Source organism: Hyperolius riggenbachi, chromosome 7 (assembly GCF_040937935.1).
Source record: "Hyperolius riggenbachi isolate aHypRig1 chromosome 7, aHypRig1.pri, whole genome shotgun sequence".
In the NCBI taxonomy this organism is placed as follows: domain Eukaryota; kingdom Metazoa; phylum Chordata; class Amphibia; order Anura; family Hyperoliidae; genus Hyperolius; species Hyperolius riggenbachi.
In genome coordinates this window covers 307425824-307449979 of record NC_090652.1, presented here as the reverse complement: position 1 = coordinate 307449979, position 24156 = coordinate 307425824, and the positions used below count along the sequence as shown (strand labels likewise).

Genomic DNA, 24156 nt, shown 5'->3' with positions numbered 1-24156 from the left:
AGAGGAACTCCAGTGAAAATAATGTAATAAAAAAGTGCTTCATTTTTACAATAATTATGTATAAATGATTTAGTCAGTGTTTGTACATTGTAAAATCTTTCCTCTCCCTGATGTACATTCTGACATTTATTACATGGTGATATTTTTACTGTTGGCAGGTGATGTAGCTGCTGCTTGCTTTTTTGGCAGTTGGAAACAGCTGTAAACAGCTATTTTCCACAATGTAACAGGTTTCACAGACAGGAAACTGCCAGGAGTACCACGGTCCTCAGAGTTTCCTGTGGGAGGGGTTTCACCCCAATATCAGTCATACAGCGCCCCCTGAAGGTCTGTTTGTGAAAAGGAATAGATTTCTCATGTAAAAGGGGGTATCAGCTACTGATTGGAATAAAGTTCAATTATTGGTTGGAGAGTTTCTCTTTAAAGGGATGTTAGGTCAGATGGGACATTGCGTAGCAGCTACAACGATCTCCCTGTAGGCGAGGAGGTGGCCCTGTGTAGTTGGCCGAGGGATAGGATGTCAGATCAGATAGGTCATTGCGTTGCAGCTACAATGATCTCCCTGTAAGCGAGGAGGCTGCGGCTGTCTGTGGTTGGCCGGAGGGGGTGGATGTCGGATCATTTGAGAAGTTGAACGGCAGCAGCTGTTGGCACAGGCTTGTCGGGTTACCTACCGTAATTCATAATTAAACCTGTTTACTATCTGCTGTATTCCTGGAGACGCCTCAGGCTGCAACTGGCTCACACTACGCTAATTTGTCACTTGTGTCCTGTTAGGGGTGTCAGGTGGACAGAAACTGGCAGAACTAATTCATGATTCAGGAGAAGTCAGCTGCTGCTGTTATGATCTAAGTTATGTGAATAAGGGGAACAGGGCTGAAGGTTTATCTGTGCAAGACCAAGGAGGTCACTAACTGGCTTTCACTATAACCACCCTACAGAATCAACTCTAAAGCTAAATACAATTGTCCCCCGTTGCATGCGTGCACGCGAACAGGGAGCGACAGCTCGCCAGAAAGGCAGAGACGCGGCGGAAGCTGTTTGTGAATGGAGCATCCCCCGGCCGGATGCTCCATTCACTCGTGTAGGTCTCCAGTCGCTAGCCCGCATACTCACGCGGGACTAGCGACAGTTCTGGCAAAGTTGCGGCGACAGCTGTAGCCGGCGATTGAACATGTCAATCGCCTGGCGACAGCTCTGACGGGTGACGGTTTGGGGCGCGCGCGTCATACACACGGGCAACCTGTCGCCGCAACACGTGCGTGCCACGTGGTTGCGGCGACAGCCGTACCCCGTGTGTATGAGCCTTTACTAAAGTGGTCAATGATCTTCTTACACCTAAATCCAAAGGCCATTATTCCATACTCATCCTCCTTCATCTGGCATCAGCATTTGATACTGTTGACCAAACCTTACTGACCTAGAGATACTTTAATCTGTAGGTATAAAGGCCTTCGCTCTCTCCTTCTATCTTCCTTTCTCTCTGTAAGGTCTTTCACAGTCTCTTACTCCGATCGGATCTCTTCTCCACATCCTTTGTCTGTGGGGTTACCTCAAGGTTCTGTCCTTGGTCACCTCCTCTTTTCCATCTACATGTATGGTCTTAGCAACTTATTTAATGCATTTGGTTTTCAATATCACTTATATGCAGATGATACACAAGTGTACCTCTTGGCCCCAAACCATAAAGTACACCAGTAACAAAAAAAGTGACCCTATGGGGTACTTACCTCAGGAGAGCGAAGCCTGAGGATCCTAATGCGGCTTCCCCGTCCTCTGTAGCCTTAGGGATCCAGCGCTGACTCCCCCGAAAATTCCCCCGACGAGGGACAACAAGCACTGCTCAGGAGCAGCCTGGGACGTTGCTAGCCCCAAAGGCACGTGCCCTGGATCTATTCTGGGGTGCCCCTGATGCTCCCCAGGCAGAGTCAGCTCTGGTGCCACAATGGCGGGCATGCTGGGAGCTGTTGTGCATCAATCGGGGGTATGCTGGGTGCTGTGGTGCCTCTGTGTGGGCATACTGGGTGCTGTGGTACCATGCTGGGCACTGTGATGCTTTTATGGGGAGCTGAGGTTCTTCTATGGGGGCATGCTGGGAGTTGTGGTCCCTCAATGGGAAGCCCATGTAAGCATGGGAGGGGGTCCACTAAAAGGTCAGGGAATGCTATGGGGGAACTGCCAGACAACCTGGCAGCAGGCCAGCCCACCCAGCAGAAAGCCAGACCAGCCAGCACAGAAGCCAGGTGACACTGCCTATTTATGTGATATGCTGCATATTTTTTTTTTGTTTTTTTTGTTTTTGTATTAATGGAGAGAGGGGGCTTCATCCAACATTTTGCTGGGCAGGTCTGCTTTTAAGTTCATGTAAAGTTGGCCCCACCCATAACCACACCCACATTCTGGTGCATGGCCACACCCATTGTCCGGCTGGAGTGCCCCGGATCTCTTAAGATCCTAGCCACGCCCCTGGGCGCAGCAATATTTATGTATGGGCACCTTTGCAGCAGAGCGGACCCGATCAGGCTCGACTATTTCTGCCTGAGCCTGATGGGAAATATACTGCCTATGCGCTGGATTGCGGTAGGAAAATATTTACCTCTTCCAGCGCTGGTTCGCCAAGACACAGGAAGGCGCAGAAGTCTGATTACGTTCCAGAGGATTCCCTCTTCCGAGGAAAGTGCCCTCCAGTGGCTGTTTTTCTCATTACAGGTTTACTTAAACTCCCTCCTTTAATTTCAGTTCCCAAAGCATGGTGCTTAGGGGTAATATTTGACTCCTTTTACTCATGTATTCCTCATATTCACCTTCTAACCAGCTTCTTCTCCAATTCAAAAACATATCTCGCATCCGAGTGGGATGCAAGTTGCCTGCAGCTCATAATAATGCGCGTCCCACTGAGCAACTCTTGTGACAATCTCCGCCTCCCATTGTGACTGACGGTTACTGGCATGACGGATACACCCCTAAGCTCCACCCATTCTGACGAGTGGTGGGTGTGAGTCTACAGCAGGATAACCTAGTGGAGGGAGAGGGGGCTTCTGGGATGTAGCATAGGGTGGGGAGGAATTGGGAAATTGCAAAGCCAATGCTGCCCCATACACACTCTTAGGCGTTGTGGTTCACCATGAGCTTGCTGGGTAGTCTATAACTGCTACATGAAGATCAGGTGACCAGGGTTGCCACAAATCCTGGCACATATTAATTATACATTCCTTGTGGCTAGTTTTATGCAGTTTAGGCACTGATTATGTGTGAGTAGCCCCAGAACCTGTATAACGTAGATGTGTCAGTATTTAAAGGGATCAGGGAGCAACCCTGCAGGCGGCCTGAGAGTTGGGTCACATGACATGATCCTCAAATTTGAGGACTCCTATTGGTGTGGGAGTTGGAAGGTGAAAACTAAGGTTAGATGGAAGGACAAAAGAGATCAGTAAGGAAAATCAAGCTTTCTGAAAGAAATCCTTAAAGTGGACCTGAACTCTTGCACAGGGCAGAAGGAAAACAGAGAGAAATACTCCCTGTATGTATTTAGAGCGTTTAGCCTGTCTAATAACCCCCTCATCTGTATCTAATCACAAATTGTAGTTTGATCCCTCAGCTGTATCAGCTGACTGCCACGGCAGTTAAGCTCATTTGAAAGCACAGGATGTTAACCCTATGTCTGCTTCCATGAAAGCAGGAAGTAGACACACTGCACATTCATTGCAGGATTTGTATCAGCTGTGGCAAATAAATGTTTTTCCTCAAATGTTATTATGCTGCTGTGTATCCTTTAGAGCAGAGAGGAAGTTCTGAGTTCAGGTCCGCTTTGAAGAGGCCCTGCAGTGACATATAGTAGAAAAATGCGGTCAGTTATGCAGAATACCCACTTTTAGGGCTCGTTCATATCTAGGGGCGTTTTCGGTATTTTTTCAAGTGGAGGTGATTTTCAAAATCGCCTTAAAACCGCCTGTGCAATGACTCCCTATGAGAGAGTTCACATCTGAGCAGGTTGTTTCCGATCCACTCAGCAAAGCGCTGCCTGCATCATTTTTGAGGCGATTTTGCCTCAATGGAAAGTATAGGAAAAAACGCAAAACGCTCACAAAAAGTATTCGCGTTTTTAAGAATAAATACATTGTATTTATTATTTTCCGGCTCAAAGAGTTCACTTCTTGACTTGCGTCAGGGACTGAAAAAATCACTCTGTAAAAGCACTTAGAAAAGCGCTTTTAAAAAAATGCAGCACACAGGCAAGCGGCGGGAGGCGCTAAAAAAATTGCACACAAAATCGCTAAACGCTTGCCTCACAGTCATTTTCCTGGTTTCAGCATCAGAAACACTTCCTATATCTTTATATTGTTGTACACTGAATGTAGCTCCGCCCACCTAGAGATGTTTAGCCTAGGCTATTTATTATTCTGAATTCTCCACCCCAGAGCATTATGGGAGACCAGGTATATTGCCTCCGGAACTCTCAGCGAGCCCATTGACTTACATTAGCTGTAATTATCAGCCAGATCCCACCAGAAAAATGCAGCTTACCATCCATTTATTTATGCACCGCATCACGTCCACAAATTTGCATTGAATGGAAATAGCTCCATTCACTAACATGTGTTGCATTTTGGATGTGGTAATTCGCACCAGGAATCCGCGTGTAGTGGAAATAGGCCCTAACCAAACATTCTGCAGAGATGCACCTGGCAGGACTAAAGATGCCGCCACCTGATAAATGTCAGAATGTAAATCAGTGAGAGTATAGATTTTACTATCAGCAAACACTGGCTAAATATATTTACTATGTTATTTTCACTATAGTTCCTCTTAAAAAAAAAAAAAAAAAAAAGTATTTTTCTTCTAGGTTAGGCAATAAATAGTATAACCCTGATTGAATTTCCTGCTGTTATTGGCGGCTGTCTGACACGGTACAACACTCTGCTGCTGATACTAAAGACAGAGCGGGAATCTTAATCTTGGGACATATTTATGCTCAGGGCCGGATTTACCATAAGGCACTGTAGGCGCGTGCCTAGAGGCGCCTTAGGATGGAAAGGCGGCTCACTCCACTCCCCTAGTGCCTCCCTCCTTCCTTCCTTCCCTATGCAGGGTCCTGTGCAGAGTGTAAGGGCCCGTTTCCACTAGCGCGAATCCGCATGCGTTGTCTGCATGCGGATTCGCATAGCCAATACGAGTGGAAAAGACTGTTTCCACCTGTCAGTTTTTCTGAGCGCTTTTCTGTGCAAAGCCATCAGAATTCGCCTGCGTGTGGAATGCAGGCGAATCGCACGCAATGTATTTAATAGGGAAATCGCATGCGGTTTTGGCATGCGTTTTTTCCCGCGATTTCGCGTACGATTTCGCATATAAACTAATGTAAATTCACACAGGCAGTGACATGGTTAAAATCGCATTTACCCTACCCTATGCGAAATCGCGGCAAAAAACGCATGCGGAATCGCACCCGCATGCGATTTCGTCAGCGGTGATTATGCGGTGATTTCGCACCGCAATAGTGGAAACGGGCCCTAAATGAGAGGTTACTAACCCAGCCCCCAGCACTCCACTGACGAGATTTTACTTTGGTCAGGGACACCTCCAGCAACTTAATACTGAGGTTCCTCTATCTACATAATACTTGGGGGCATCTCTAGCTACTTAATATTATGGATAGCTCTGACTAGCTACCTAGTACTAAGGGGCACCTGTAGCTACTTATAAACCTAAGGGAAATAAGGGGAAATGACAGCTGGGAAGCACACTTGTGGTGTGGTTCGGCTGGGGTTTGTAGGTTCATGGAGGGCGGAGCCTAGGGTGCCAGGACATCTGTGCCTATAGGCTCCTGTGATGTAAATCTGGGCCTGAATAAGGGGCACCTGTAACTACCTACACCAGGCAGAGAAAGCATGGGAGAAGTAACAGCTCGGCCAGGCAGCACACTTGCGGTGCGGTGGGGGTTTGTAGGTTCATGGAGGGCGGAGCCTAGGGTGCCAGGACATCTGTGCCTATAGGCTCCTGTGATGTAAATCCGGACTTGTTTATGCTATTTAACAAAAAGGACTAAGAAAAAATGTTTTTACCAGCACACAGGAAATACGGGTGTAATGCTCCGATTTCTGTACAGTAAGCAGCACCCAATCTAATCTCTACATTTAGCACGGCCTAACCCCCTTCCTGGCCTCCTCCTGCCCCGGGCCCGCAGCAGTCATGTGGCTCCTGCACAGAGTGATCTGCTGCCACCCCTCCCCTCTCCAGCGCTCTCCGCTCATCGCCGGATCCTCCCAGAGTCCCAGGAGATTCAATTTCCATTAGTTCATAAAATTAATAGTCTGAATTCAATTATAGCTGCCTGAGGGGCGCAGAGCGTCCTGTGCAGAGATTGCCAGAGACCAGACAGTATGGTGAGACCCCCCCCCCCCCCCCTCCTCCGTACAGGAGAGACTGGCAGGGGCCAGAGAGGAGGGGCTATAACCTGGCACCTGCCCTTATTTCAGGAAGAGGATGCTGAGAGGACAGGGAAATGCCAGAAAATCAGGATAATGGCATAATACAAACACAGTATTATAAATAACTGATTCGGGGCAATTAGGAAATCGCTGTGAGAGCGCAGACAACTCCTCCCAGTACAGCGTGTATGTAAAGTCTATCTCCGGGTACAGAAATAGGATATTATTGCAATAGTGGGGGTGCCGCCGCTGCTGTATTGTCTGTCTTTGTGCTGCCACAAGTCTGAGCATGCTACAATTGTCAATAGTCTCTGTGGTACTACAAGTCCCAGCCTGCCACACTTGTGAATATTCTGTCTCTGTGGCCAGGGGTGCTCGGATACCCCTTTTCAAAATCCGGATACCCAGATATCCGATCTGGGTCGAATATGCGATTTCAACATTTTCCGATCCAAATCCGAATCGGATATCCGACCTCAGTATCTGGGATATCCAGGCAAATTCGGATATCCAGATAGAAAAAACGGAAGAGGCCTTTAAATTGCTTCAAAAACGTTTTTTAGGGTATATGATCCTATCCTTCATTATTTTGTAAAGGGGAACACTAATTGATGATGTGGGGACTTAAAATCCCCCCCTCCCAAAAAAAAAAAAAATGGCTGTCAATTAACATTAGGCCTAGGTTCCAGACAGCGGTTGTGCAGCTCACGTTGTTTCCAAAGTCCAACCGCACAACTGGGACATGACAGTTTTCAGCCAAGACACCTCCAAAAAATTACACAGCAATTGTGTTTTGGGTTAAATATAGGTGGTATCAGTGGCCTGTGGCACCCTGGCGGTGGGAGCTGCACAGGCAGCAGGAGCAGGGCAATGCCGCAGCAGCAGGTGTAATGTGTGCCAGGAGCATGCCGGACGTGGCACGTGGCAATTGGCACTTAGCACGTGTCATGGTTAAATGTCTGAACAGCTGAAACCCTGGCACCCAATCACAGTGTTCCTTTCTGTGATTGGGAGCCAGGGTTTAGGCTGGGAGCCCTCTGATTGGCTCAATGAGGTCAGGTGGGGCTGGCCAGGGTTCCCCTCAGTGATTGGTTGCTAGGGCTTCTGCTGGGAGCCCTCTGATTGGCTCCAGGACGTCATATCCTAAGTTACAGTATTTCGGATCCGGATATCCTCAATATCTGCGGATATCCGTGTTATGCGCCCAAATATCCGCAGATAGCTATCCGGATTTTGTTTTTAAAAATCCGGAATCCGAATCGGATAGCGAAAAAAAATTCGGATATCCGGGTTACCCGGATATCCGGATGAACACCACTGTCTGTTGCACTACAAGTCCCAGCATACCCCGCTACTATATTTTCTATCTCTGTGGCAAAACAAGTCGCAGCATATCAAATAAGTAAATATTTTGTTTCTGTGGCACTGCAAGTCTCAGCATACCCCACTAGTATATTTTCTATTGCTGTGGCACTACAAGTCCCAGCATGCCCCACTAGTATATTTTCTATTGCTGTGGCACTACAAGTCCCAGCATGCCCCACTAGTATATTTTCTATTGCTGTGGCACTGAAAGTCCCAGCCAACCCCACTAATATGTATTCTGTCTGTGTGGCACTACAAATCCCAGCATGCCCGACTAGTATATTTTCTATTTCTGTGGCACTACAAGTCCCAGCATGCCTGATTAGTATATTTTCTATCTCTGTGGCACTACAAATCCCAGCATGCCCGACTAGTATATTTTCTATCTCTGTGGCACTACAAATCCCAGCATGCCCGACTAGTATATTTTCTATCTCTGTGGCACTACAAATCCCAGCATGCCCGACTAGTATATTTTCTATCTCTGTGGCACTACAAATCCCAGCATGCCTGACTAGTATATTTTCTATCTCTGTGGCACTACAAATCCCAGCATGCCCGACTAGTATATTTTCTATCTCTGTGGCACTACAAATCCCAGCATGCCCGACTAGTATATTTTCTATCTCTGTGGCACTACAAATCCCAGCATGCCCGACTAGTATATTTTCTATCTCTGTGGCACTACAAATCCCAGCATGCCTGACTAGTATATTTTCTATCTCTGTGGCACTACAAATCCCAGCATGCCCGACTAGTATATTTTCTATCTCTGTGGCACTACAAATCCGAGCATGCCTGACTAGTATATTTTCTATCTCTGTGGCACTACAAATCCCAGCATGCCTGACTAGTATATTTTCTATTTCTGTGGCACTACAAGTCCCAGCATGCCTGATTAGTATATTTTCTATCTCTGTGGCACTACAAATCCCAGCATGCCCGACTAGTATATTTTCTATCTCTGTGGCACTACAAATCCCAGCATGCCCGACTAGTATATTTTCTGTCTCTGTGGCACTACAAATCCCAGCATGCCCGACTAGTATATTTTCTATCTCTGTGGCACTACAAATCCCAGCATGCCCGACTAGTATATTTTCTATCTCTGTGGCACTACAAATCCCAGCATGCCCGACTAGTATATTTTCTATTTCTGTGGCACTACAAGTCCCAGCATGCCCGACTAGTATATTTTCTATCTCTGTGGCACTACAAGTCCCAGCATACACCACTAGTATATATTCTATCTCTGTGGCACTACAAGTCCCAGCATACCCCACTAGTATATTGTCTTTTTCTGTGGCACTACAAGTCTCAGCATGTGCCACTAGTATATTTCCACTGTGGCACTACAAGTCCCAGCATGCCCTACTAGTCTATTTTCTATCGCTGTGGCACTACAAGTCCCAGCATACCCCACTAGTATATTGTCTTTTTTCTGTGGCACTACAAGTTTCAGAATGTACCACTAGTATATTTTCACTGTAGCACTACAAGTCCCAGCATACCCCACTAATATATTCTCTATCTTTGTGGCACAAGTCCCCAGCATACCCCAGGAGTATGTATTTTGTCTGTGACACTACAAGTCCCAACATATCTTAGTATATATGTTTCCCTGTGGTACTACAAGTCCCAGCATACCCCACTAATATACTGTCTTTTTTTTCTGTGGCACTTCAAGTCCCAGCATGCCCCACTAGTATATATTGTATATATTGTGTCTCTGCAGCACTACAAGTCCCAGCATGCCCCACTTGTGTGTGTATATATATATATAGATAGATAGATAGATAGATAGATAGATAGATAGATAGATAGATAGATAGATAGATAGATAGATCTTTTCTGTCTCTGTAGCACTACAAGTCCCAGCATACCCCATTAGTATATATTCTATCTCTATCCAAACATGTTCTCTAAAAATGCCTCGCCGTAGACCTACCCAACATGCCCCATCCCTTGTGTTATCTCTTCCAAACTTTGTACTGACAGATTTAAAAAAATACATATAATAATAATAAAAATTAAAACAAAGAATAAATAAAAAGGGGAAAAAATCTTTTTATATGCAAAGGGACAAGGTTGTGTTTTTTTTGTTTCCGCTTTTGTCATTTACACCCCTCAATAATGTGTTGTACAGCGCTGCACATAATGTGAGCACTCAAATTAGGGATCATTATAATATTTATACTAATAATAATATGTATGATAATAACAACAACAAATAATAATAGGTATAATAATAATGATGCCTGCAATGTTGCTTTTAGATAAGCATGGCAGGAAGCTGAAGTGAAACTTGTTCAACCTAATAAAGTTTTGTTGAAAAGGAAGAGAAAAAAAAAGAAGAAGAATAAGAAGTAGGAAGTGAATGCTGCACATGGCTGGCTGGGCTGTGAATGTCACATGGCAGGCTGGTGAATGCAGATCCCTGTCACATGGTCACAACTTCCTGCAAGGCTGATGGAATACATTGTAACAGGCAGTCAGACAGGCTGACCCTGAATGACAGGGGAAATCCTGGATTCCTGCAGAGTTCTGTGCTCAGCAAAGGCCTGCACCATCACATAAGCCATCCAGCACCCTTGGGTGGAAGGACAGCTGCTCTCCAGAAGACAACAGGTCCTCATTATCAGGATTTATGTCACACAGCCCGGCAGCATGCTTTCCCAGGGACGACAACTGCTGGCCCGGATGTCCGGCTGCTGGAAGCCGCTCTTCAGAGGTCGTTTTCTTCTGGTCACCAACACCGTCAGCTGCGGGGTCCTCCTGGGGGTCGGGGACATCATCCAGCAGACCCGAGAGCGGAGAAAAGATCCAGAGAAACTGCATGAATGGGTGCGAACGGGGCGCATGTTTGCCATTGGCTGCACCATGGGTCCTCTGATGCACTACTGGTATTCCTTTCTGGACCGCTCCTTCCCCGGCCGGGGGATCAAGACGGTGTTCCGCAAGGTGTTGACGGACCAGCTGGTGGCCTCCCCCGTCTTTGGCGTTTGGTACTTTTTGGGCATGGGCGCCATGGAGGGTCAAACCTTGGAGGAGAGCTGCGAGGAATTTAAGAACAAGTTTTGGGAGTTCTACAAGGCTGACTGGACGGTGTGGCCTGCCGCGCAAATGATCAACTTCTACTTCCTGCCGCCGAAATTCCGCGTCATATACATCAACTTCATCACCGTGGGGTGGGACACCTACCTCTCCTACCTCAAACACCGGCCAGAGGAGCCCGTGGGGGACAAGGAGACGGAGACCACCACTGCCCAACACTTGCCAAAGACTCTGGATGGAAGTGCCTAAGAGGAAGTTGCTGATTGTGTCCACCTGTGCCTGGGGGGGTCTACAGAATGGGGGATTCCGGTGTCTGTTGCCCTTAGCAACCACCAGATTCTAAATTCTGTTCCAATTGCAGAATTAGCACACCTCTGACTGGTTGCTGTGGCGATACCTCCCCCGTCCGCCAAGGCCGAAGGAATCTGTAAGGTGCTGCTTTGATCACTGCTGTAATTGTTGCACTGCCAGGACTTAAAAGTATTCAATTATAATCATAATTTTTTAAATTTTGTTTTATATTTTTGTTAAATTAATGGTGAATAATCTGTTCATGTAATAATGTGACATAGTCAGGTTTTCTTATTGCTGAAAAAAAGGGAATTTAAAACAAAAAATAAATAATGGCAGCCCAAATGGTTTGTTTATGTTTTAAATTAAGTGACGGAGGTTTATAAGCAGGATTTTATTGTTGTCTTTGTTGAAGGGAACCTGGAGTGAGAGGTCCACGGAGGCTGCCATATTTATTTCCTTTTTAAATGATACTAGTTGCCTGGCTGTTCTGATGATCTGTTTGGCTGCAGTAATGTCTGAATCACACACCAGAAACGAGCATGCAGATAATCCAGTCAGATCTGACAATGTCAGAAACACCTGATCTGCTGCATGCTTGTTCGGGGGCTATGGCTAACAGTATTAGAGACAGAGGATCAGCAGGACAGCCAGGCAACTGGTTTTGCTTAAAAGGAAATAAATATGGCAGCCTCCATATCTCTCTCACTTCACTTCTCCTTTAAGGTACACACACCATACCATTTTTATTTTTTTTTTACGTTTCTTTTCAGTTCAAGATTTACAATCAATTTTCTGATTGATTGTAACATTTGAAAAATCTGAGCAATGTACCACTCAATTGAGTTCAACTTTCCCCCAATTATGAAAAAATAAGATTGAAAACTCTGAAAAAATTTACTGCATATCTACATTCCGAAATTTTCAATCTACCCCACACCATACAATCTTGCAAAAAAAAAAAACAATTGATCAGCAATTCCTGCCACTTCAGATTGAGGAGAATCCTCCCCCCACCCAAAAAATAAAAATAAAAATACGATTGGAATTTTCACACAAATGATAATAATAATAATTAAAAAAAAGCTTTCAATTTTTTTTTTTTTTTTTTTTGTAGAAATGACCATTTTTTATTGAATTGCTGTAAAATCGGATCATTTTATTGTATCCTGTGTTGCAAGCGTTCAATGTTTTTGTGCAATGTTGTTTTATTCCCCTCCTGGCGCTCCATTGCGCATTGCGGTTTTGTAAAAAGCGCTTTTCCAGAGCGGTTTTGTAATTCCCTCCCTGACGCAAGTCAGGAAGTGAACTCTTTGACCCGGAAAAGACAAAGTGATTTTGTGAGCGTTTTGCCTTTTTTCCTATTCCTTCCATTACAGCAAAAACCATTCAAAAAATTATACAGGCCCTGCTTGCTGAGCGGATCGGAAATGAACCGCTCAGATGTGAACTCTCTCTAAGGGAATCGTTGCACAAGCATTTTGTGGCCGATTTTGAAAATCGCCAGCGCTTGAAAAAAGGTGGAAAACGCCCCTAGTGGGAAGGAGCCCTCACAGTCTGGGAGATTCAGCCTTTCTTCCTGTGTCTGGGACAGGAAGTGATGTGTAGTCTCTGCAGTGGTGACAAAGATGAGAATTCTAAAGCTTTCTCTGGAGTAGTTGTTTAGGACACCTGTGAGGTTTTCATTACTGTCTGTGTTCCCTGTTAGAAGATTCTGTTAACTTCCTGTCCCAAAGCATAGCGTCATCAAAGACAGTAAGTGAGGGAAGATTTGGCTAATGAGGGACACAGAAAGTAATAAAAGCCTAAGGCAGGTTTTACATGTTGTTTTGTTTTGCGGCAACGCAAAAAATGACAAACATATGCGTGCTCTGACAGGGTACTATGCATTGCGCCACCCCCCACTCAGTGACATACTCTGTGCTGGGCAGGCAGGGCGTCACTGGGATTCCTGTCGGTCCGCGCATGCGGGACACACTGCTTTGTCGTTTACACGCGCTGCCTTTAGACTACCGTTACCCCAAGCATTGTTAAAGGGGAACTGAAGTAAGAGGTATACGGAGGCTGCCATATTTATTTCCTTTTAATCAATACCAGTTGCCTGGCAGCCCTGCTGGTCTATTTCTCTGCAGTAGTATCTGAATAACACCAGAAACAAGCATGCAGCTAGTCTTGTCAGATCTGACTTTAAAGTCTGAAACACCTGATCTGCTGCATGCTTGTTCAGGGGCTATGGCTAATAGTATTAGAGGCAGAGGATCAGCAGGGCTGCCAGGAAAATGGTATTGATTAAAAGGAAATAAATATGGCAGCCTCCGTATACCTCTTACTTCAGTTCCCCTTTAAGTTAGTGCGGTGGTGACGGTAAGGCGTTGTTGCCCTTGCGTCATATCGGACACTTCTGACGCACTGAGGTTCTTTGCAGTGCGCTGGAAGTGCCCGAACCAACGCCAGGGCAACAGCGTGTTATCGCAAGCACTGCACTTACCTCATTGGGCTTGAGTCACAAAAGCGTGATATCACGGCAGTTATCACGCAATCTGCCGCGCGCAAACCTAAAAGTTTACTCCGAGTGATAAACGAATGTTTGCATGCGATCACCTGCGTGTTTCATGCGTGTCATCGTGCGCAAACGTTCGTTTAGCAAGCTGAGTAATCCTTTATGTGTGGGAGATCGCGTGATAACTGCCGTGATAGCAGCGATCACGCTTTTATGAAACAAGCGCATGGTGTAAACATCTCCATAGGCTTTCATTGCTGTTGCAGCAAAATAGGGTAAGGCAACGCAGGTTTAGCCTGGCATTCAATTGATGCGAACTTTCATCCGTGGGAGGGCTATTTTTTTTTTTTTTTAAACTTGTTTTAAATCATGTAGCTAGCACTAGGCTAGCTACATGTGTCCCCTGATTGCTGTGTCCCGCCCCCGATCGCCGCCGGCTATATTTTCCGCTCCGGAATCCAGCGCGAGCAGTTACTTCTTCGTTCAGCTTCGGTCGTCGCTATGGCAACGATTGGACATGACGTCGTGACATCATCTGCAGTCCCGATCCTCGCCATAGTGACGCCTGGTGGTGACGGAAGAGGCTGCGCCAGAGCAAGCTGCGGCAATCCGGGGGGGAGGAGGAGCGGCGGCAATCAGACAACACCTGTAGCTAGCCAAGTGCTAGCTACATGATGTACAAAAAGGTTTTTTTTTTTTTTTAAATCTCCCTGGGCCGTGCTATCTCCTCCAGCGGTAATGGACCCATTGACAGCACAGTGGCGTAGTGGCGTAGTGGTTAGCTCTCTCGCCTTGCAGCGATGAGTCCCTGGTTCGAATCCCAGCCAGGGCACTATCTGCAAAGAGTTTGTATGTTCTCTCCGTGTCTGCGTGGGTTTCCTCCGGGCACTCCGGTTTCCTCCCACATTCAAAAAACATATGGATAAGTTAATTGGCTCCCCCTAAAATTGGCCCTAGACTACAGTACTTACACTACATAATATAGACATATGGCAATGGTAGGGATTAGAATGTGAGCTCCTTCGAGGGACAGTTAGTGACAAGATATATATAAATACACACTGTACAGCGCTGCGTAATATGTCGGCGCTATATAAATACTAAATACTACTAAATACTAATCTCCCGTGTGAGCAATGAAATTGAGTACCATTAACGGTGTCGATCGACGATGAAAGATCGTTCTATCAATTGTTCCAGCAATCCAAATTTCAGATCGATTAATCTGGTCAGATTGCTTATTTTCCTCTCTGTTGGAGGGGCAGAATGATTGTTTAAGAGTGGTAATGAAAGGTATATAATGTATATACTCACAAGTGTGGGTTACCTCCTAGGCAACCACTGTACAGGCAGGTGAGGAGATTAGACCTGTCCTCACTCAGGATTAAAAGTCACTCTCTGTAGATCAGGAAAAAAGAGATGGGGATCATCCCCTCCACCAGCGGTGGATATAGGTAATGTAAGAGTGAACAGAGGCGCCAGCAGGATAAAAGGTGATAAAAAGGTTTACAATCCCTCAGGAGGTGGTGGCGGACTCGCCTATCCGAAGCAGACAAGATACCGTCAGTTTTTATACAACAGGTTTATTGATATACTCAAAACAAAACAGTGCAACACGTTTCACAGGTATATTCCCCCTTCCTCAGGCAATGAAACAGATAGGAGTACACAGTATAGTCTCTAGGTCAGGATAAGCGCCTCTGTGACCTAGAGACTATACTGTGTACTCCTTTCTGTTTATTGCCTGAGGAAGCGGGAATATACCCGTGAAACGTGTTGCATTGTTTTGTTTGGAGTATATCAATAAACCTGTTGTGGAATAAAAACTGACGGTATCTTGTCTACTTCGGGGAGGCGAGTCCACCACCACCTCCTGAGGGATTTTAACCTTTTTATACCTTTTATCCTGCTGCACCTCTGTTCACTTTTACAGCGCCTTTTAAAGCACTGTATCCCTCCAGAATCGCACCAAAATGCTACATGCGCCGCGTTTTGCGATTGCTGCTAATTGCGAATCTCCCGCCATGGGCAGCAATCGCGGCATTAGTTTGTATTCCGCTAGTGCTTTAACAAGCGCTAGTGAGGACGGGTCCTTAGCAGCACCCAATCTAATCTCTACATTTAGCACAACCTTAACCCCTTCCTGGCCTCCAGCAGTCATGTGGCTCCTGCAGAGCCGGATCATACACAAGGCAAACCTAGGCAGCTGTCTAGGGCCTGAACACAGTCTAGGGGCCTGGGGGATGCTAACCCCCACCAAATCTTACTAAAAAAGCCAGATAACCATCAGCACTGGGAAAAAAGTGCTACCATGCCTAGGGTCCCATTTAATCTTAATCCTTTTCTGGGCTCCTGTAAAGCGACCTGCTGCCTCCTCTTCCCCCCCCCCTGCAGTGCTCTCCCCTCATCACCGGATCCTCCCAGGAGACTCCATTTACATTAGTTCATAAGATTAATCGTCTGGATTCAATTATAGCTGCCTGAGGGGCGCAGAGCGTCCTGTGCAGAGATTGCCAGAGACCAAACAGTATGGTGAAACCCCCCCCCCCCCTCCTCCGTACAGGAGAGACTGGCAGGGGCCAGAGAGGAGGGGCTATAACCTGGCACCTGCCCTTATTTCAGGAAGAGGATGCTGAGAGGACAGGGAAATGCCAGAAAATCAGCATAGTTACATTATACAAACACAGTATTATAAATAACTGATTCGGGACAAATAGGAAATCACTGTGAGAGTGCAGACAACTCCTCCCAGTACAGCTTGTATTATATGTAAACATACCTCCCTACTTTTTGAGATGAGAAAGAGGGACACTTAAGCCACGCCCCTGCCACACCCCTGATCATGCCCCCGTCACACCCCCTAGTCACACATACCATAAAGATTTCATAAGAAAAATATGTTGTTTTTATAATTCAAACCACACTGGTCCTTTCTATCCTGGTTCATTTTCCTTCATATTAACATTTTAAAAGTAGTAATATATCAATTTAAAGGATGAGAATAAAGTTTAGAGTCAATCAAACACATTTTTAGTAGAGAAATATATATATTTACATAGAAAGAGGGACAAAGTCCTGAAAGAGGGACAAATGACAGGGAAAGAGGGAAGTTGGGAGCTATGTGTAAAGTCTATCTCCGGGTACAGAAATAGGATATTATTGCAATAATGGGGGTGCCGCTGCTGCTGTATTGTCTGTCTTTGTGCTGCTACAAGTCTGAGCATGCTACAATTGTAAATAGTATGTCTCTGCGGCACTACAAGTCCCAGCATATCCCACTAATATATGTTCTATCTCTGTGGCACTACAAGTCCCAGCATATCAAATAAGTAACTATTCTATCTCTGTGGCACTACAAGTCCCAGCATATCAAATAAGTAACTATTCTGTCTCTGCGGCACTACAAGTCCCAGCATGTGTCATTAGTATATTTTCTCTCTCTGTGGCACTACAAGTCCCAGCTTACCACATCAGTAAATATTATGTCTCTGTGGCACTACAAGTCCCAGCATATCCCACTAATATATATTCTGCAATTGTGGCTTTGGCACTACAAGTTCCAGCATGCCCCACTAGTATATTGTCTTTTTTTCTGTGGCACTACAAGTCTCAGCATGTGCCGCTAGTATATTTTCACTGTGGCACCACAAGTCTCAGCATACCCCACTAGTATATATTCTCTGTGTGACACTACAAGTCCCAGCATACCCCATTAGTATGTATTCTCTGTGTGACACTACAAGTCCCAGCATACCCCCTTAGTATATCTTCTATCTCTGTGGCACTACAACTCCCAGCATACCCCACTAGTATGTATTCTGTCTGTGTGACACAACAAATCCCAGCATGCCCGACTAGTATACAGTCTATTCTATGTGGGACACTACAAGTCCCAGCATACCCCACTAGTATACAGTCTATTCTATGTGTGACACTACAAGTCCCAGCATACCCCACTAGTATACAGTCTATTCTATGTGTGACACTACAAGTCCCAGCATACCCCACTAGTATACAGTCTATTCTATGTGTGACACTACAAGTCCCAGCATACCCCACTAGTATACAGTCTATTCTATGTGTGACACTACAAGTCCCAGCATACCCCACTAGTATACAGTCTATTCTATGTGTGACACTACAAGTCCCAGCATACCCCACTAGTATACAGTCTATTCTATGTGTGACACTACAAGTCCCAGCATACCCCACTAGTACATGTTCTAAGAAGGCAAAGCAGGAGGGGACCCGCAACATCCACACACAGATAAGCCAGAGGGAGCCAGGAACCTATAAAGCTCAGCAACCAGCAGGAAAGGAAAGTTCCGCTGCACCAATGGCTGGGTGAAAAAGTTCTCAATTTATTGTTACATCAGTGGGTACAAAAAGTTAAAAAAGCTCACATGTATTGGAGCTCATGGCTCATAGCTTGATTAAGGGGCCATGAGCTCCGATACACATGAGCTTTTTCAACTTTTTGTACCCACTGATGTAACAATAAATGGAGAACTTTTTCACCCAGCCATTGGTGTAGCGGAACTTTCCTTTCCTGCTAGTATATGTTCTATCTTTTTGGCACTACAAGTCCCAACATACCACACTAGTATATTGTCTTTTTTATTTGGCACTACAAGTTTTAGAATGTACCACTAGTATATTTTCACTGTGGCACTACAGGTCCCAGCATGCCATAATAGTATTTTTTTTTATCACCGTGGCACTACAAGTCCCAGCATACCCCGCTAGTATATATTCTCTGTTTGACACTACAAGTCCCAGCATACTCCACTAGTATATTGTCTTTTTCTGTGGCACTACAAGTTTCAAAATTGTACCACTAGTATATTTTCACTGCGGCACTACAAGTCCCAGCATACTCCACTAATATATTTTCTATCTCTGTGGCACTACAAGTCCCAGCATACTCCACTAATATATTTTCTATCTCTGTGGCACTACAAGTCCCAGCCAACCCCACTAGTATGTATTCTGTCTGTGTGACACTACAAGTCCCAGCATGTCCCACTAGTATATATTCTCTGTGTGGCACTACAAATCCCAGCATGCCCCACTAGTATATTGTTTTTGTATGTGGCACTACAAGTTTCAAAATACCTCACTAGTATGTATTCTGTCTGTGTGACACTACAAGTCCCAGAATTTCCTAGTATATATTCTTTCCCTGTGGTACTACAAGTCCAAGCATACCCCACAAATATATTATCTTTTTTTCTGTGGTATAACAAGTTCCAGCATGCCCCACTAGTTTATAGTCTGTCTCTGTAGCACTACATGTCCCAGCATGTCCTATATGTGTGTGTGTGTGTATATATATCTAGCTGATGGCCCGGCGTTGCCCGGGTATGTATTTGGCTGGTGTTAGCTCCGGCCACTTTTTCTAACCCTAACACACAAACACTCATTGATCACGTTTGTGAGCTTTGGGGTCCTTGGAATCAATAATTTTATTTTCCCATTGAAATGAAACAAATCTGAATGGCCGTTTTTGGCTCCACCCCCTCTTCTGAATTTGAACCCCAGTCACCCAATGACCAACTGTACCAGGTTTGAGTCTTTAACAGTGCAAGAATGGCAGCAATTTAAATATTCCCTTTGAAAATAAATAGGTACATTTTGATTGGCTTTTTAGGCTCCACCCACTTTTCCTGAATATTTATCTCAGCCACCCAGTGACCAACTGTGCACATTTGCAGAACTCATCCATTAACAGTGTAAGAATGGCTGCAGTTTATATTTTTCCTGTAAAATTATTTTTTGGCTCTGCTCACTTTTTGTAACCTTGACACACATTCACTCAATTGCGAAATGTGTGAATGGAAGCAGTTTATCCAGCAAATAAATCTGATTGGCTGTTTGTGGTTCCACCCCTTTTAATGAATTTGAACCCCAGTCACCCAATGACTGACTGTAGCAAGTTTGAAGCCTCTGTTATTAACAGTGTAAGAATGGCAGCAGAGTAAATATTCCCTTTGAAAATCAATAGGTGAATTATGATTGGCTGTTGTAGGCTCCACCCACTTTCCTGAATAATAATCCAATTTACCCAGTGACCAACTGTGCAAAGTTTGAGACCCCTGCGATTAACAGTGCAGAATCAGTTTACATTTTCCCATTGAATGAAAATTAATTGCTGAAATGTGATTGGCTGTTTTATGCTCCGCCCACTTTTCCTGGATTTGTAACCTCAGTCACCAAGTGAATGACTGTGCCAAGTGTGGGGACTCTGGCTCAATTACTGTGAGAATGGCAGCCTTTCTTCCATTGACATGAAAAATCTGATTTGCTGATTCTAGCTCCGCCCAGGTGTGCAGGGGGGACGCGAGACCCCCATAACATATCATCCCAGGTAGTAAGGGATCTGCATACCAAGTTTCATTCGAATCGGTGAAGCCGTTTTCGAGACACACACACACACACACACACACACACACACACACACACACACACACACACACACACACACACACACACACACACACACACACACACACACACACACACACACACACACACACACACACACACACACACACACACACACACACACACACACACACACACACACACACACACACACACACACACACACACACACACACACACACACACACACACACACACACACACACACACACACACACACACACACACACACACACACACACACACACACACACACACACACACACACACACACACACACACACACACACACACACACACACACACACACACACACACACACACACACACACACACACACACACACACACACACACACACACACACACACACACACACACACACACACACACACACACACACACACACACACACTTTTATGTAAATAGATATATTCTGTCTCTATTCAAAAAGGTGTTCTCTAAAAATGCCTCTCTGTAGAACTACCAAACATGCCCCATCCCTTGTGATATCTCTTTCAAACTTTGTCCTGGCAGATTTAAAAAAATAATAAATAAATAAGAATAAATAAAAGAAAAAAAAAAAACTTTTTATATGCAAAGGGACAACTTTGTGTTTTTTGTTTCCGTTTTTGTCATTTACTCCCCTCAATAATGTGTTGTACAGCGCTGCACATAATGCATAGCTCCCAACTGTCCCTTTTTTGGAGGGACAGTCGCTTTTTGGGAGCCCTGTCCCCCTGTCCCTCTTTCACCCTCATTTGTCCCTGTTTCAGGACTTTGTCCCTCTTTCTATGTAGATATATATATTTCTATACTAAAATGTGTTTGATTGACTCTAAACTTTATTCCCAACCTTTAAATTGATATATTACTATTTTTAAAATGTTACTATGAAGGAAAATGAACAAGGATAGAAAGGACCAGTGTGGTTTGAATTATAAAACAACATATTTTTCTTATGAAATCTTTATGGTGTGCGTGACTAGAGGCGTGGCGAGGGTGTGGCCAGGGGTGTGGCAGGGGCATGGCTTAAGTATCCCTTTTTCTCATCTCAAACAGTTGGGAGGTATGCTAATGTGAGCACTCAAATTAGCAATAATTATAATATTTATACTAATAATAATATAATAATAATATTACGTATAATAATAACAACAATAACAACGACAAATATCAATAATAGGTATAATAATACTAATGATGCATGCAATGTTGCTTCTAGATAATACGGTGACCAGACGTCCCGCTTTTGCCCGCGGGACGTCCCAGCTGCAGGACTCTGGCCACCGTCGGAAGGACTCTGGTAGGCGCGGCCACCCAGCTACATTTGCCTTGCCCCCAACTTGCTCATTGCCTACCCTCCAATCAGCGCTGATATCGGGCTGCATCAGCCCTGTCCCTCAGCGTGCTGTTCCTGCCTGTCAGCTCCGCCCCTAGAGCTCCTCTAATCGGAGCGGCCGCCTGGCCGCATCAGGCACGCCCCTAACCTGCGCACACCCTCCGACAACCACATGGAGAGTGGAGACCAGGCAGCTAAACGAAGAGGAGAAGAAATGGGTGAGAGCGCCCTGTCAGTGTCTTCTCCGCTCCTGGTGTCACCCTCCCCCACCCAGTTCTTGTCACCCTTCTCCCCCAGTGTCACCCTCCCCCACCCAGTCCTTGTCACCCTCCTCCCCTAGTGTCACCCTCCCCCACCCGGTCCTTGTCACCCTTCTCCCCCAGTGTCACCCTCCCCCACCCAGTCCTTGTCACCCTTCTCCCCCAGTGTCACCCTCCCCCACCCAGTCCTTGTCACCCTCCTCACCTAGTGTCACCCTCCTCACCGAGTGTCACCCTCCCCCACCCAGTCATTGTCACCCTCACCCACACAGTCAGTGTCCTCCTAGTGTTTATTTTGTGCTGACATGTTTGCCCGCAGTGCGTTTATTTTGTACTGACATGTTTGCCCCCATTGCGTTTAATTTGTACTGACATATTTGCCCCCATTGCGTTTATTTTGTGCTGAAATGTTGCCCGCAATGCGTTTATTTTGTGCTGAAATGTTGCCCGCAATGCCTTTATTTTGTGCTGAAATGTTGCCCGCAATGCCTTTATTTTGTGCTGAAATGTTGCCCGCAATGCGTTTATTTTGTGCTGACATGTTGCCCATTGCGTTTATTTTGTGGTGTCTGGGGTAACTGTTGCTGCATTTATTATTTAATGGTCATAGTTGGCTGTGTTTGCTGCTTTGCGGTTATGGCATACTATTAAATAGCATCACACAGTTTCTGCACACCCATGATGTGAATCCTCGTTTGACTACATCACGGCATAAACACTGCTTTCTTATGCCTCGCTGTTGCATCATTACGTTAGCCCCGCCCATAGAATGTTATGGCCATGCCCATTTACCGGCACGGCAGGCACCACATTTTTCGGCCGCAGCCCCCCCCCCACCCCCTCCCGACCCTGTCCCAGGTTGTGCCTACAACAATCTGGTCACTCTACTAGATAAGCATTGCACTAAGCTGAAGTGAAACTTGTTCAACCTAATAAAGTTTTGTTGAAAAGGAAGAAACAAAGAAGAATAAGAAGTAGGAAGTGAGTGCTGCACATGGCTGGCTGGGCTGTGATTGTCACATGGCAGGCTGGTGAATGCAGATCCCTGTCACATGGTCACATGGTCACAGCTTCCTGCAAGGCTGATGGAATACATTGTAACAGGCAGTCAGACAGGCTGACCCTGAATGACAGGGGAAATCCTGGATTCCTGCAGAGTTCTGTGCTCAGCAAAGGCCTGCACCATCACATAAGCCATCCAGCACCCTTGGGTGGAAGGACAGCTGCTCTCCAGAAGACGACAGGTCCTCATTATTAGGATTTATGTCGCATAGAGCGGCAGCATGCTTTCCCAGGGACGACAACTGCTGGCCCGGATGTCCGGCTGCTGGAAGCCGCTCTTCAGAGGTCGTTTTCTTCTGGTCACCAACACCGTCAGCTGCGGAGCCCTCCTGGGGGTCGGAGACCTCATCCAGCAGACCCGAGAGCGGAGGAAAAATCCGGAGAAACCGCACAAATGGGTGCGGACGGGTTGCATGTTTGCCATTGGCTGCACCATGGGGACTCTGATGCACTACTGGTATTCCTTTCTGGACCGGTCCTTCCCCGGCCGGGGGATCAAGCCGGTCTTCCGGAAGGTGTTGACGGACCAGCTGGTGGCCTCCCCCGTCTTCGGCGTTTGGTACTTTTTGGGCATGGGCGCCATGGAGGGTCAAAGCTTGGAGGAGAGCTGCGAGGAATTTAAGAACAAATTTTGGGAGTTCTACAAGGCTGACTGGATGGTGTGGCCTGCCGCGCAAATGATCAACTTCTACTTCCTGCCGCCAAAATTCCGTGTCATATACATTGACTTCATCACCGTGGGTTGGGACACCTACCTCTCCTACCTCAAACACCGGCCAGAGGAGCCCGTGGGGGACAAAGAGACTGAGACCACCACAACCCAACACTTGCCAAAGACTCTGGACGAAAGTGCCTAAGAGGAAGTCGCTGATTGTGTCCACCTGTGCCTGGGGGGGGTCTATAGAATGGGGATTCCGGTGTTTGTTGCCCTTAGCAACCACCCGATTCTAAATTCTGTTCCAGTTGCAGAATTTGCACACCTCTAACTGGTTGCTGTGGCGACACCTCCCCTTTCTGCCAACGCTGAAGGAATCTGTAAGGTGCTGCTGTGATCACTGCTGTAATTGTTGCACTGTCAGGTTTTTTTTTTTTATTTTGTTTTATATTTTTGTAAAATTTATGGTGAATAATCTGTTCATGTAATAATGTGACATAGTCAGGTTTTCTCATTGCTGAAAAAAAAAGGGAATTTAAAACAAAAAAAATAAATAATGGCAGCCCAAAAGGTTTGTTTCTGTTTTAGATTCAGTGACGGAAGTTTAGAAGCAGGATTGTATTGTTGTCTTTATACATTAGAACTATTATGAGCAGATTCGACCAAGAGACAAATTTATCTCTAATCAAATCTGATTAGGGATAAATTTGTCACGAGTCGAATCTGCCCATACACTACAGGCCGATTCCCGTCCGATTT

The 24156-nt window shown here is 45.7% G+C and overlaps 2 protein-coding genes, 1 long non-coding RNA gene and 1 pseudogene across 3 annotated transcripts in view; 3 read left to right on the top strand and 1 right to left on the bottom strand.

Annotated features, from left to right (window-relative positions):
• LOC137525198 (glycophorin-C-like) overlaps nucleotides 1-24156 on the top strand; it is a 52785-nt gene that overhangs the window by 7109 nt on the left and 21520 nt on the right. The window lies entirely within an intron of this gene.
• Nucleotides 1-24156, bottom strand: part of LOC137525201 (uncharacterized) — a 355356-nt gene that overhangs the window by 313849 nt on the left and 17351 nt on the right. The window lies entirely within an intron of this gene.
• LOC137525908 (mpv17-like protein 2) lies at nucleotides 10092-11470 on the top strand. Its single transcript, XM_068247123.1, has one exon. It carries the CDS (start codon nucleotides 10458-10460, stop codon nucleotides 11091-11093), a length of 636 nt encoding a protein of 211 aa, XP_068103224.1. The 5' UTR covers nucleotides 10092-10457; the 3' UTR covers nucleotides 11094-11470.
• On the top strand, nucleotides 22753-23865 carry LOC137525907 (mpv17-like protein 2 pseudogene; annotated as a pseudogene).